We start from the raw sequence: 15,773 nt of genomic DNA on the forward strand, positions 1-15,773 counted from the left end.
GAGGAGGGGGTTCCGAACAGGAAGACAATGAAAGGTAAACGCAGGGCTGGGACTGCTCAAGCGCTATTGCTTGCAGGTCACCTGCCTGTGCTGGATATCTCCCTGGCCCGGTCCCTTCCTCTGCAGAATTCCACTAACACAGGGAATGGACGGCAGTGTCCTGGTGTCTTGCTCTCATTCCTGTTCCAATCCACAGACATTAGTGTTTCTCCCTTTCACATGAGCTTCAGAGCTGTTTGACTCCAAAAGGCAGGTAATTAACTATCAAACAATAGCAGGGATTTTCAGATTAGTTATGCCTAGGAAGAAACAGGAAAACTCATTTACACCAAACAAAAGGGAGGGGTGATTAGATGTTCCTATGACAAAAGAGAGACCTAGATAGGGCCTGGAAAACTAATAAAGAAGAAAGAAGCTTTTATTATTATTATAGTTGTTATTATACTAATATCCCCATTTTTATAAGCACTGTATTCTACCTCTCCCTATCTTGCAAACATGACTCTAAGTGAGATTAAAGCCCCGCAGATGTACCACCCATTCCTCCTACCTCAATAAGAGGACCTTCCCTAGTGTTCTGCAGACCACCTGAGCAGTTTGCTGCACCACCACACAAGGGCTTTTAGAAATACAATTAGGGCTTTTGAGATGCCTTTCATGCTGTCCTTAATTTGGCAAACGATTCAGTCCCATGGAGCATTTTATTCACTCTGGCTTTCTAAGATGCAGCCTCTTCCAAGGGAACAGTGGAGACAGGGGTACGCCCATTTTAGGTATTCGGAGAAGCTTGGTTTGACAGCAAGATCAAGAAGGAAAGATTAAAATACGCAGCCAGACTGCAGAAGCCGCCACTTATTAACTACACTCATAAAACAGAACACCCTAAGGTCCAAGGGATGGAAATCACTAGACCCAAATTTTAATAAATCTTAGATGATCTCCCTTACCTTGCCCTAAAAGATTATGCTGTGGCTGCCTAAGTGAGCATGCAAATCTATGAGTGGTATTTCTTACTTTTCACAAACTCATTTTAAACGGAGGATTCAAGGCATCTTACAATCAAGAAGTCCAAGTATCAGAATTCCTTCACCTCTGCTGCCACATGACGCTTTACCACATAACGCTTTAGAAGAGTTAGCATCAACCTCCCCTGGGGCAGGAATCTCAGTGTTCTGCTGGACTCACCTCCCCCATTCCCACATTTACCCAGTCATCAAATTCTGTGTATTCTCCTTTGGTTACATTTTCAAACTCTGGACATTTTGTCTGTCCTGGCTAACAGAAGAACTCCAGTCCTCCACGTTTTTCAATAATTCTCTCTTGTCTTTAAAAGACTACCATCTTTTCTTATTTTCATCTTCTCTCCAAAATTACATTCTCTTTTCCACATCATACCTGGCTCTTCAGGTCAATGAAATCCACTCTTCCTTTAATACGTGCTGGCCCATATGGTGGTCACTTACAGCACTGTCCAATAGGAACTTCTATGATACTAGGAATATTCTATTTCCGTACTGTCCAATACAGTAACCACTGGTCACATGTGGCTATTGAAGCACTTGAAATGTAGCTAGTGTGACTGAAGAAGTAAATTTTAAATTTTATTTGGATTTATCTTTTTTAATATTTTTATTGAGGTTATATATATATAACATTGTGTAAATTTCAGGTGTACATTATTATACATCAGTTTCTATATAGACTGCCTTGTGTTCACCACTAGTTTTTTACCTGTCATTGTACATATGTGCCCCTTTACTCTTTTCACCCCCACCTCCACCCCCTTCCCCTCTGGTAATCACTACTCTGTTCTCCTTATCCATGTGCTTGTTTATCTTCCACATATGAGTGAAACCATGCGATGTTTGTCTTTCTCTGTCTGGCTTATTTCGCTTAGCATAATACCCTCAAGGTCCATTCATGTTGTCGCAAGTGGCATGATTTTTTTCATTTTTATGGCTGAGTAGTATTCCATTGTATATATATACCACATCTTCTTTATCCATTCATCTGTTGATGGACACTTGAGTTGCTTCCATGTCTTGGCTATCGTGAATAACGCTGCAATAAACATAGGGATGCATCAATCTCTTTGAATTGTTGATTTCATGTTCTTTGGATAAATACCCAGTAGTGGGATAGCTGGATCATATGGTATTTCTATTTTTAATTTTTTGAGAAATCTCTATACTGTTTCTCCATAGTGGCTGCACCAGTTTGCACTCCCACCAGCAATGTATGAGAGTTCCCTTTTCTCCACATCCTCTCCAGCATTTGTTATTTTTTGGTCTTGTTACTTATAGCCATTCTGCCAGGTGTAAGGTGATATCCCATTGTAGTTTTGATTTCCCTAACAATTAGTGATGTTGAACATCTTTCCACGTGCCTGTCAGCCATCTGTAATATCTTCTTTGGAAAAATGTCTGTTTATATCCTCTGCCCATTGTTTTTTTTTTGTTGAGTTGTGTGAGTACTTTATATACTTTGGAAATTAATCCCTTGTCGGATATATGATTTGAAAATATTTTCTCCCAGTTGGTAGGTTTTAGCTAATTTAAATTTAATTTTAAATAGCGACTGTGGTGAGTAGCTACTTAACTCAGCTTTCCTGACCCTTTCCCCTTCCTGCCTCCAGCCCCTGATGCCTTCCCCTCCACTTTCCTCCCACACTGGCTCCAGGGCAACTCTCCTCCCCAAGGTTGTCCCTTGTTCCTGGCTTGCCTAAGAGACTTGCCCCACATGATTGCCTAGGCTCTGTCTGCAGCCCTGAGCCTACTCCTCCCTCCATGCTAACCCTGGACAGTGAAAATCAGAAGCACCACCACCTTCTTTCTGCAGGCTAGTCTTTCGTCCCTGACCATGCAGGCTGCGTTCTCTGTGACACTCACCGTTACTCTGCCTGGTGCTCTCTCCATGGCTCTACTTAACAGCTGCTCCTCCACCCCTATACTTCCCACTGCAAGGACTCCCCACTCCAGCCTAGGACAGACAGACCCCAGTCCACACTCCAGTCACTTGAACAGCGCTGCTGGGACCTTCGGAAACTGCCCCCACCCCCAGCAGCATGGGAAATGTTTAGGAGAATTTAGGTAGCCCTAGAGCTATCTGCCTCAAAAAGTAAAGAGAGAATACAGTCCAATAGCAACAGGTAGTGAGAAAAGAAGAGATGGACCCACTAAAAAAAAGAAACAAACAGGGGCAGGCCCAGTGGCATAGTGGTTAAGTTCGTGCACTCCACTTCATCGGCCTGGGGTTCACAGGTTCGGATCCCAGGCACGGACCTACACACCACTTATCAACAAGCTGTGGCAGGTGTCCCACATATAAAGTAGAGGAAGATGGGCACAGATGTTAGCCCAGGGCCAATCTTCCTCAGCAAAAAGAGGAGGATTGGCAATAGATGTTAGCTCAGGGCTAATCTTCCTCACCAAAAAAATTTAAAAAGGCACAAGCATTTCCCTTTTTCCTTTATTATAGGAATATAAAGTGTTATTAGCAAATTTTTAAAATATCGTAGAGAACAAAGCACACATCTAGAACTTGCTACAAATGAAAGGCTGTCCTAAGAGTTGGAAGGACTGAAGATGATAGTTACAGCTAAAGCTCTGGAAAACATGAACCAAGGCAAGTCTCCAGCTCTTCACCCCATGCTTGAGTTACAGAACAGACCAGTATGTAGCAGCACTGGGAAATTTGGCTGCCACATACACGGACTAGGCTGATTTCTGTGAAGGTTATTTTTGCATTCTATTAAAACATCTAATCAGATAACAGAGGGGTAAGGGACCCACACTGCAGGTGTTTCCAGGAGTTTGAACCAAGTCAGTGCCCAGGAAGGATTCAGCCAACAGCAGCTATACTCCCAGAAGCTAAATTCCTGGGGATGACTTGGGCAAACATTATACAACTCCATTTTCTCCATGCGAACGGAACTAACTCTTCAAGGCAGCCTTTTACTCATCTTCATGTGCTGAGTGCTTGGCCAGGGTACCTGTACCAGAGTTGTTTCTCAGGGATGACTTACTGCATGAATGAACGAAGACATGAATAAGTGCATGCACAGAGGGCCGAAGAGTTTGATTCTTAGGCAGATGCAAAGGTGACATCACGGCTGTCCGCAAGAACTACACACATTGAATCACAACCATAGAGAAGATCCAATGCAAAGACCTAGCGAGGTGGAAGGGGTATTTGATAGTAAGGGAAAAGACATAAGCCCAGACCTTAAGCTGCGGCATGATACAATGGAAATGCCATTACCTTCCTTCTGTGTGGGCTTATTTATATATGAAGCTGACTGTATACACACGAATACACATACTCACGGGCAGAATATCAGTTCAGTTCTTTCTGCTCCTGCTATTGCGTGTGTGTGTGTGTTTGTGCTTAATGATCATAATACCATGTTGAACACTTAATATGCCTAACTTTCATTCTGGCAGCATTCTACTCAGGGTTGACTAGCAACTTCAACAAAATCCAGACAGTCAGCTTCTGCTAGGGAAATTAGGATTTATGTTCGGTACAATAAATGATCCCAAGATAAATACATTTCTTTTTTTTTTAATCCTGGATGGTGATGTATCCTCTTTCCAATACAGAAACTGGAGAGTCTGGCTCTAATAGTTAGTTTGCCTGATTGCTTTTAAGAGGGAGGACAGGTTTGCTCTGAAAAACTCTGGTCTTCTATTCATTAAAGTGTCAATAATGCTCAGTCCAGGCATATCGACAGCAGATTAGCTTAGGCTGAGTCTGTGTACAAGACCAGTGCATTTTTTAACCCAGCTTGTTTCCAGATCAATACACCTATCAGCATTCAAAAATTAGCCCAAGATGAGATTCCAATACTTGAGGTGCTATGTCATGATAAGAGGGCATCTAGCCAAGTCACTCATGTAAACACCAAGCTGGGGAGTTTTCCATTAGCTGGCACATGAGCGAAGGTGGATGTAGACCCCATCCCCTTTCTGCCTCCCATCTCCCCACCCCCACACACACTCAGCCTTCTCTCTCTGAGCCTATATAAGACCTCTGGGCTACAATTCCAGCCATTTGCTTCAATAAGCATTTATTAAATGTTCACTTTGTATAAGACACTCTCCCAGGTGTTTAGCGCAGAAGTGTGTGTGTGTGGTGGGGGAGGGCTTAAGAAAAAAGAATGACATAAACATGGTTCTTATTTTCAAGGAGACTTCGGCATTTTTCACTCTTCCTTCGATTTTCTAGTTCCATGAAGGTCCTGCTTCCTAAAGCAAATGTCTGTAATAGTGCATCGGTCCTAATATCTCTTTGTCATTGCTGGATATTCTGTTCTCAAGAATAAGGGGGGTGGTATGGAGCAAGAGGGGACACAGGGAATGGCTTCTAAAGCACCTGTGGTATAGACTGTAGATGATGCCACTAGAGCATTCACCAAACTTCCTCACTACAGAATGGCGATTCTCAAACATCTTCTGACCAATTATCCACAATCAAAAATGTATTTTATCTTAAAAACTTACACACACTGAAACAAAAATCCCATGTAACAATACCTACTCTGCTTCTGTAATACACTTTGATACCTTCCAAGCAATTCCATTTCCTTTAAAAAATGCCATTTGCACCCAGCAGTTTGAAAAATACCCATTTATAGAACAAATCAAAGAAAAAGCTATCATAATTTCCTTTTGGACAGAAAGAACAAGGAAAAAAAAATAAAAACAACTTAGCATGACCAAGCTTTGCCACACCATGAGGGGCTCGAACATGCCACTGGCACAATCCCCGACCAGAGCCAGGGCCCACGTTGCTCCTGTGTAGCTGTGTCCTGGTATCCTCCTCGCTCACCCACTCTCGCTCTGCACAGTTCCCAGCCATGATGCAAGCTGTGCTTTCTCCTGCCTTCCTGCAGCCAGCTTTCCCTAATCCTCCAGGCTCATTTGTGTTCTTCCTTCTTAAGCCACCTTCCTACCCCTTGTTTCTCTGACCAGTCACCCAACAACTCTACCATTTCCTTGGACACTGACAAGGAGGGGCAGCTGAAGGAGCTTCTGGAAGAGGATTTTATTGCCCTGGACCTGCCATTTAGCTGGATGATGAGATTTGGGAATCAGAGTGGGAAAGAAACACTAAACGGGAGCCAGGCTCCACCACTTGGGGCTTAAGCTACCGAGGCGATAAAACGAGGTATTTGGTCCACTGCAAAAGATGTTTAAAAGTTAAAAAATAACAACAGTATTAAAAATAATAACAATAGCTAACACTTAAATAGGCCCTCTTCTAAGTGTCTGGCACATTAGTACCTGTAAAATTTAATCCTCACCACAGATCCTCATAACATCGACTCCATTTTACAGAAGGAGACCCTGAGGCACAGTTAATAACTTGATCAAGGTCTCATAGCCACTAAGCCGCCAAATCTGATTCTGAGCTCTTCCTCCCTAATTAGGAATCTGCCCACTATGGTTAAGTGTTGTCTGAATGCCTCAGGGCCAGTCCTGCTTCACGGGGAATAGGGGAGCACATTCTCAGGGCCTCAGAAACCCAGAGATGGCAGAACCAAGAGAGACGCGAAAACAAAACAAATACACGGGCCTCAGAAGCTGGGGTGGGCACAGAAGTAGAGGAGGGCAATTGGGGTGCAACCAAAATATGGAGAATCAGACCCAGGTATTAAAGGGGAGATGTGGTATCAGAAACCTAGGGCTGGGAGATAAGAGAAGATGCAAGTGAGCTGGAAACAATGGAGGGGGCTGTGAAGGATGCGTCCCAGGAGGTGTTTAGAGCATCTGCGCTGGGCTCTGCTTTCTTTGGGGCTGCGCAAGGGTATGGCATATGTGTAGTGCCAGAAGAGCTAAAATGCTGGTCTGAAAATAAAGCAAGCTCAGAATTGGATGGAACCTAAAACAACTTAGAGGAGGAAAAAGTCAAGGAAAGCAATAATTAGAAGATAATTTTCTGAGAAAATATATTATTGGAACAAAAGCAAAAAAAGAAAAGAAAAAATCCTCGTCCTATTGAATGGGAAAATTATTTGAAAATCCAGCATCTAATGGCAAAATGACAATTAGGAAGTTATCCTGGTCAGATGGAACAAATAGAACTCATCTCTGTTGAGAATCACAGAAAAAGTGTTTAATACAGGCCCTGCCAGCCACCCACCCAGACCACCCAGCCACGCCCTGCCTACCTTGCACAATGAGGTGGACCCGCGAGGTCTTTGGGTGGTTGTCCGTCTGCACAGAGCAGGTGTACGGGCCCTCGTCATACACATCCACATTCTGGATCTCGATGCTATACTGGGTTTGAGTGTTGCTCAGAAGGACCACACGTGGGTCCAGACACCACTTGTCATTCCCAGCATAGAGGATGGTGCTGCGGTTTAGCCAGGCCACCCGAGTGACCCGGTTGTCAATCGTGCACCTGGAGGGAAGATCAGATGGATACATCAAGGGATTGGAGAGAAAATGGGAGCCACCCGAGTGAAGTCTTCAGGGCAGGGCTAGGATGACTTGTTATCCTGCCTTGTCTTTGCTCCCTGCCCACACACATGTCCTTTGATTTGTCATGGGTGGTAATTTCTGGAATTTGGTGGCAGAGGTCTTATGGGATTACAGCCTCAGAACATTTGCTATGTCAGACTTCTGGGTCCTGAGAATTCCAGGGCTTCTGAAACCACCTGAGCACAGGACTACTGATTATTGAGGCCTAATTATTTAATAGTTACAACCTGGAGGCATCATCCATAGGCAGAATGGCTGGGCCCTTGGAACACTACCAGCCCACCCTTTGCTCGAGAACTTCCATGATGTGGATGATAAGAATCCCTCACATTACTCCCTGAGTGTTTGGGGTGTAATAAGTCATTCAATACTTATGACAGCTATATGAGGAAAGTTTTACTGGTAAAAAGGAAGCGAAAAACAGAAAGACTAAATAATTCTCCCAAGTCACACAGACAATATGTGCTAGATCAGAGACCCAGATTTTAACTACTAAACATTATTCCTCTCATCTCAGAATAGCAAATTCCGACAGAAGGCTTCTGAAGTCGAAACTAAATATGGACCACCGCCATTGCTATTTATCTTCATTATATCCAGGGGCAGAAATGTTCAATTACTGCTAGACTAAAGCCATTTTCGAAAACCTCAAAACTGTTTGCACATGTAAAAATAGATGTTCTTTCTTTTATTTTTGCATCTGGAGTCCCCAAATTGTGAAGCTCCCTTCTCTTTTCCTACACTTTCAAATTTCCCAGCTCCTCTCGCCAAGTCCTCATCATATCTGTCTGTATTCATTTCCCTCTCTCGCTACACCAAGTATGCTCTATGGCTTTAGGCTAAATTCACAAACACAGTGTCCTGATCCTAACTATAATGCTGGAAATAGCAATGTAGCACGGTATGTATAACGAAGCCTCAAATTTATACATTCTTTTGCAGTCTACAAAGTACTTTTACATCCATACTGTCTCATTTGATTCTCGCAGCAAGTCTGTGAGGTAGATGATCTTACTCAACTCTACTTTAAAGTAAGACTCCAGGGTTTGGAATGCTCTGGTGGCTTGTCCCAGATTGGAGAGCTAGGAAGTGAAGGAGTCAGACCTCTCAGCCAGTTCGTCTAATTCCTGGTCCTGTGTGCTCCTCAGAATGTGCAAAGGTGAACTTCTCAGCGGGGAGGAACAATTGCTTCTCCGGAATTCTCAAAATGGTCTGTGACCATAAAAAGTCTAAGAACTGCTGCTGAGCACACCAGCTTCCCCAGGCGGTCCCTCTTGAGATGAGATATCCTGTACTGTGCATCCTTTCCGCTTGTACTTGCGTAAATGTCACACGATCATTGCAGGGCCACTCAGGCACAGGTGGGAAGCCTAGCTGAGAGTCCTGTAGGGAAAACTGCTCAACCAGAAACACCTTTGTCTGGTGTCCAGCAAGTTTTGTGCTGCTTATTGTGTTTTCTGGACAATGTGGGATGGAAATGATAAAACTTAACTAGGGGGAGAGCAGGGGAGTATTTCTGGCAGTGGGCATGGACCACCTGCATCAGAATCATATGAAGGGTTTGTTACAGATTCTTAGTCTCACCTCCTGTGTCACCAATTCAGAATCTTTGGGAACCCTCAAATATGAATTTCTAATGATATCCCAGTTGGGTCATATACACACCAAAGTTTGAAAAACACGGGGGTAGAGCAGTGTATCCAGGATCAGCTACATAATTTGTGGAGCTCGGTAAAAAATGAAAATGCAGAGCCCTTTGTTCAAGAATTATTAAGAATTTCAAGATGGTGAGAGCAGAGCATTCAACCAAGGGCAGGATCATTCTGAGTGCAGGGCCCTGTGTGAATAAACACACCCATTCAGGATCTCAAAATTTACCATACTTACAAATTTCCTTGGGATCTTACTGAAATGCACATTCTGATTTGGTAAGTCTGGGACGTGGCCTGAGACTCTACATTTTTAGTAATCCCCCAAGTGATACCAATGCTGATGGCCCCTAGACCATTCCCTAAGTCACATAAATCTCGAGGTGAATCATATGCACATTAGGGTTTGAGAAGCACTATGTGAAAGTGTCGTCAGAAAACTAGCAGATCAGCATCAATTGGGAGCTTGTTAGAAATGCAGAATCTCAGGCCACACTTCAGATGTAATGAACTGGAATCTGCGCTTTAATAGAATCTCTGAGTAACTAGAATGCACGTGGTCTAGAGTGTACCCTAAGACTTCCTTTTGGCTTTGATGACAATACCCAGAGTATACTCTGAGGGTGAACGAGAGGTAGAGAAGTGCAGCCAATGGAGGAAGCACCTCGTGTCGCACCTTCCTGGCAGACCTGATGCTCTTCCTCTCAGGCTACTTCACCTGAGTTATGGATATGGAACCACAATGATTTGAAATCCCTTAAGAACAACACACTCCACAGCTTGATTTGCTAGTAATGTACCTGGGATGTTATTCGTATTAATAACCTTATGGGTGGTCCCTGTTCTAAATTTTGCTTGGATCCAAGCAGAGAAATTGGTGAAATTCATATTCATGGCTAATGTTTATTGAACGCACATTATATATATATGCTTGGCACTGTGTAGGCCTATTTTATACACTACTTTATCATCTCAAAAACTTGGTTGGGTTCACTGATTATTGCCGATTTACAGATGGGGTTAACTGAGGCTTAGAAATATCCAAGTTGACTAAGATCACACTGATATTAAGCTGCAGAAACAAGATTCAGACCCAGTTTTTTTTTTTTTCTTTCAAATTCAGTGTTCTCGAATGTCCTTACAGGGCCTCCCAAAAGGCTGTATAATATTTAGATTCAGTGTACATCAGAATCACCAGGAAGCCCTGATAAAACACAGATTGCTGGGCCCCTGCCTCGTCCAGAGACCACACTTTGAAAACCATTAACTTAGACATCTGGTTTCTGATGAAGTGAAAGCAGTGGAGCAAGTGGGCACTAGCAACTGACTCTTGTTTGAAACTATTTTCCACTACTTTACACGAGAGAGTTTTCTTGTAACCAATATGTTCTGCGAAGCCAGAAGCAGAGTCCGAGTTATTTTTCCCTCCAGCAGCTGAAATTTGACCAGATACCAGGTGAACGGCCTGCCGTGGTGCAGGGATGCTGATCAACAACCTCTAAACTGCTTGAATAATTGTTTGTGATGCCCACAACGGGGGCATCTCACCTCTTGATGGACACAAGAGGACTGTCCTGGGCTTCCATGAGACTGGCTCATTATTAGAAACTGACTGAAACGGAAGCAGTCTCACCACACTGCACTGCACTCATAGGGCCAAAGATGTTCATGTGCAGAAACACTGATGCTCTGAACGCCGCCAACTTCCGCACGGTTATGCAGCCCTTGTGATACACTACAATGGAAAGTTGGCATAGCTTCAGCTGTGGTTTGGGGCACATCCAAGGTCATATTTAGATGTCCAAACTGTCACTGCTGCATATCAGTCTTGCTGAGTCTCCATGGAATTAACGCTAGCTTCTGCAGAGATAGATCACAAAGGTAACTTGGCAGCCAGCTCCTGTCACCTCCTCATACCTACCCCCATCTATCTATCTCATTTATCCAGTCTCCACAACAATGCAGAGGAGACAATTCTCACAGGTTTAATAAAAAAAGCAAAAACGAGCATAATTGCTCTCTCAGCCAGAGTGAATACTCAGGATGGTGAGGAGTTGGTAGAAGATTATGGTAGGAAACGCAGGCAACAGGCTCCCCTTTTTCAGAGACAGCCCTTAACATAGTTCCACAAAATTACTCCTAAAACACACCATGATATTTCATCCTCCTCAGGAAGGTGATTAACTGTATGATTAACCAGGAGTAAGTAAGGTGTCAAACTCAACTGTCCCTGACTAACCCAAGTAAGTGCAGCAAGAGTAGGCTGCTTGTCATCGGGGAGACAGTCACAGGTCAGCATGAGGCAGGCAGGGAAGAGAAATGGAGAGGTAGAAAGGGGTAGAAGTGCCTCGCCCAAACCTTGAAAGTTTCTCAACTTTCCCCCCACAATCTTGACATACACTAAGCTCCCACCTCGAGCATCCTCTCCGCCCATCCTGCTACACATACAAAGAACAGAGGAACAACCTTTGCACACCTAAGGCTTCTAGATTGAGCCCTGGAACTCCCAACTCCCCAAACTCTGAACATCTCTCAACTCTGAACGCCTCCTGTCCTCCAGCCTCAATGCTGTCTTCACTTACTTCCATACTGCAGCCCTCCAGCCAGTGGCCATCAGCCTTGGGTGTGTGTGTGAATGGCCCTCCCCTCCCACCAGGCCTACAGCTCTCCCCTCCTGCATGCAGCCTCCATGGACAGCCCATGGCCTGGTCTATGCAACATCCTGGCAGCATCCAGACAGAGAGAGAGAGTCTGGGAAGGATGCTTGTTTACCATTTCACTGCTGAGCCACAGTGCCCTTCTTAGTCTGTGTGTCTGCCTGCACGCTGTTCTTTTTCTTGGAGAAGTTTCTTCTTAAAGAGAAGAGGCCTGGTCTATTTCAACACATATTATCCAGGGTGTCTGGCCTGCATGGATTGTCAATGCATTCTCTTTGATGATAAAAAGCCTCATGTGTAGTTGACCAGAAGATGACTAGTGACAAGTGCCCATGCTGGACCTTGCACCTGAGCACAGCATCTGTGGAGAAAGTTGCCATACCTGTTATTTTCTGCAGCTGCACCAATTGTGCCAAAGCTCTAAAAACGCAGCCCTCTGTGTCCTTAATCTCTTGCTGATGAACAGTGGCTTTATTACCCTTGCTGCATTTATACATAGAGGAACAGCAAAAACGATTAAGCGAGCCCCGGATGAGTACTGCAGAGATAAAGCCATGAAAAGTATGGACTCAGGCCTCAAACTACTTTTGGATTTGAGAAGAGATGAGAGAGAGAGAGGTCTGGAAATTGGAAGAAAAATAGAGCAAAATATATCTGCTTGGAACTTGGAACCTTCTAAACATAGACAAAGAAAGTGTTGAAAAAAAGAGAAGGATTATTGAAGAAAGAGGGAGAAATCCAGGCTTGGCCTTTCTTAAACACACCTGCCTAAAGACCCGAGGACTATAATGGATCCAGACAGTGGGTAATCCAGCCATTCCTTCTATCAAATGGTCCTTTAACTGCTTTTAAAAAGCAACACGTCTCAAGCAACGCTCAAGACTGCAGTGAAATAAGTGCTTCCGCCCTTCACAGCACCTGGTCACAGTCTCCTTTTATCACACAGAAACGCTCCAGCGGCCCCTAAGTTTGGTTCCTCTAAGCATTTGGCTTGTGCCCGCCCCTCTCCTAAAGCTTCATAAAGAAACATTACAATGTGGATGTCTCGGAAATACCGACACCCAGTTTCATGGAGTTGGCATGTGCATTTTCCAGATCTGCTTCTGGGGGAACCAGCAAACAGACAAATCACGATGCTTCATCCCAGACCTGCTCAAAATTCGGATATAACTGGCACCTTAGCTCTTTAGTGTAGGAGAAGGCCTCACTAGTGGGGTTGCTAATTTTGACCCCACTGGAATCTAAACTTATGTGGACGTTTATAAAATTGGTTTGGGTCATCTGGAGGCAAAAACACTGAACTTACATTCAGTTCATGCTGGCCTCGCATCTCTCAACCACTACTGGTTTTGCTTTACATAAAAAAAACGGATGTGTGCTATGAAATCTGTCTTAGTTATGAAAATAACGACAAGGCTGATCATGCCCGGGTAGAGGTAGAAGGAGCTCTTATGCTAGAGGTGAAAGGACCAGAGTAAAAACCCAGCTGTGCACACACTGCACTGTGAGCCCACACCGCTGGTGGGACTGTAGTCTGAGGCAGGGCAGGGAAGAGGAAAGAGAACAGGCCCTGGAGTCAGATGGCTCTAATTCAAGTCCCAGCTCTGTTTTTGTCTCCTCTCAACAAGTCATCTGACCTCACTGAGTTTCATTTAACTCATCTGCAATGGAAATAACTTTTCCTCCTGCATGGGGTTAATGAGAAGATTAAATGAAACCATGCATGTAAATGCATTGTTTTGTATGTAGTAGAAACCCAACAAATAATATGATTATACAATCTATTATACATACTCTCTCTCACTCTAGGTCTACATGTCTGTAACATCGTTCACTAGATGGTAACTTATTTTTCTCATGTGCCCCTATACAACATTGTGTTGAGTACAAAGTAAGCACTCAATAAATATCTGTTGACTGATTAATTTTTTGATTAAAATTTTCCACCTTTCACAAACTCCTGAGAAGTAAAAGACCATGGGGCCTGTGTCTAGTAAAGGCCCAGGCTGGGAGGATAACCCTCTGTGTGTCACCAGCGACCTGCATTTACAAACACAAAATGCACACACCTCCCTCCAGGCATGCTCACTCTTGGAGAGAATCAGAAGAGTGGAGGCCATCACCTTCCACTTCTCTGATACCTTGGGGGTAAATCAAGAAGGCTTGGCTTTGTCGACCTCCGAGAAGGGTCCTCGATAAGCACATCTATCCATCTGTCCCTGCTGTCTGTGTCAAATAAAGCAGCATCATCTTAAGGCAAACTGCTGAGTTAGGTGGGCCATGACTTTTCTGAAATGAACGGCACAACATTTTGATTTGTATCGGTGACAAAAACCCAATACTAATTCAAATGCTGAAAGAGGCTTGGACTGCTCAATAGGTCATATCACATTTGTAAGCCATAGTGCCCACAAGCCATTTCTTTATTCAATAACTTGTGTTACATCCGTGTGGCGAGGAAGGACTCTAAACTCTAGCACAAGATGATCTGGGCAGTGCGGCATCTAGATTGCTCAAATGACCACAGACAAAAGCAATGGAGCCTTTTTTCCCCAGGTGACTGAAGCCAGGCAGCCCGGACGTTTCTCTTTCCATTTCTTTCCCTAACATATTCAAATAGTCTACACATAGACGAGGGTCCCTTGAACCCCTTTGTGGAGACAAACATTTCCTAGAGGAGAGAGCCCAGAAGTGCTGAGAGCAAGTTCAGTGGAAATTCACCTTGGACTTGATCTGCCATTTGACCTTGGGCTTCAGCGAATGGTCTCCTGCCAAGCCCCACCTCACCTCCCTCCCCTACACAGCCTGCCTCAGGCACGACAGGTGCTGGGTCTACTGGACTTCCTCACACTGCTGCCTGAGCACGCTAGGCACGCTAGGCATTTTAGGATTCAGTGACTCACTTTATTTTGAATGCCCCTCCCTATTGTTTGTTAGACAAATTCCTATTTCCCTATCAAGGCCAATTTTAAATATTGTTTTGTACCCCAACTACCTTTCCTCTGCAAAATTTGTCAATCCCCCACGAATGTTCTCCAGATAGACTTTTATCGTGGTGTGAGCTAACAGCAGTCTCTTCACGCTCCATCTTCCTGTGACATGTGGAGCTCCAGGAGGGCAGGAGCGTAGAATATTTGTTTCTCTATTCCAAGTGCTCCTGGTTACTTCCAGGGCACTTCGGATCTTGTGCGAGTTCAGGTGGCCTTTGAGGTTGGAAGGAGCTGCTAAATAGAAGAGGGCAGGGCAGGGCATTTCAGGCAGAGGGAGAGCACGAGCAAAGCACGAAGGAGCTGTGAAACAGTACTGGCATGTCTGCCGCAGGATGGGGATTTGGACTGTATGGAGTGTGAGGCTTTGATAGAAGAGAAAAGTTACGGGAGATGAGGCCAGTGAGTGAGTGCACTGCTATTTCTGTGTCCCCTCAATCCACTCCAGACTGACCAGTAGGTCACATCAACAGGCTGCCCATCCTCTGGCTTCCCGTTGGGTTCAGCCAATGGCAAGCAGGGGCAGGAGATGGGGTGAAGGAGGTAGGAGAGGGGCTGCCACAGGCTGGCTATGTCCCTTTGTCAAAGAGCACAGCTCCTGGCTGGTGGCCCTCTCCACACAGCCCTCTCTCCCTGTGGGGGCTGTGATCTCCGCCTTCGATCCCTTCAGGCCTATAGGTGTTAAGGATGCCCTCCTGTACTAGCCCCGGGGCCCTATGACCATCCCCTGTGGATTTCCTACACTTTGGCTGCACCTTTGTAAATATCCACTTTATTACACTCTCCTCAAATTATCGAATTTGCGCATGCCATCTTTTCCTTGCAGTAACCCTGACTATTATTAGAGGTAGGTTGTGCAGTATGCCATATGAAAGATTTTTCACTTTATCCTGAATACATGAAGGACCACAAAACAAAAAGGAACTTTGCAACAGCTACTTCAAAAAATTCCGGACGGTTATAAAAGTCACCAAACTGGAGCTTGTCTCTTTCTTC

The 15,773-nt window shown here is 44.5% G+C and overlaps 1 protein-coding gene across 2 annotated transcripts in view; it reads right to left on the reverse strand.

Moving 5' to 3' along the window:
• Positions 1-15,773, reverse strand: part of NTM (neurotrimin) — a 396,615-nt gene that overhangs the window by 166,809 nt on the left and 214,033 nt on the right. For both annotated transcript variants that reach the window (XM_058544789.1, XM_058544788.1), the window contains exon 2: positions 7,172-7,404. In XM_058544789.1, the coding sequence (XP_058400772.1) occupies positions 7,172-7,404 (233 nt within the window). The remainder of the gene's footprint in view (positions 1-7,171; positions 7,405-15,773) is intronic.

Source organism: Diceros bicornis, chromosome 7 (assembly GCF_020826845.1).
Source record: "Diceros bicornis minor isolate mBicDic1 chromosome 7, mDicBic1.mat.cur, whole genome shotgun sequence".
Lineage (NCBI taxonomy): Eukaryota > Metazoa > Chordata > Mammalia > Perissodactyla > Rhinocerotidae > Diceros > Diceros bicornis.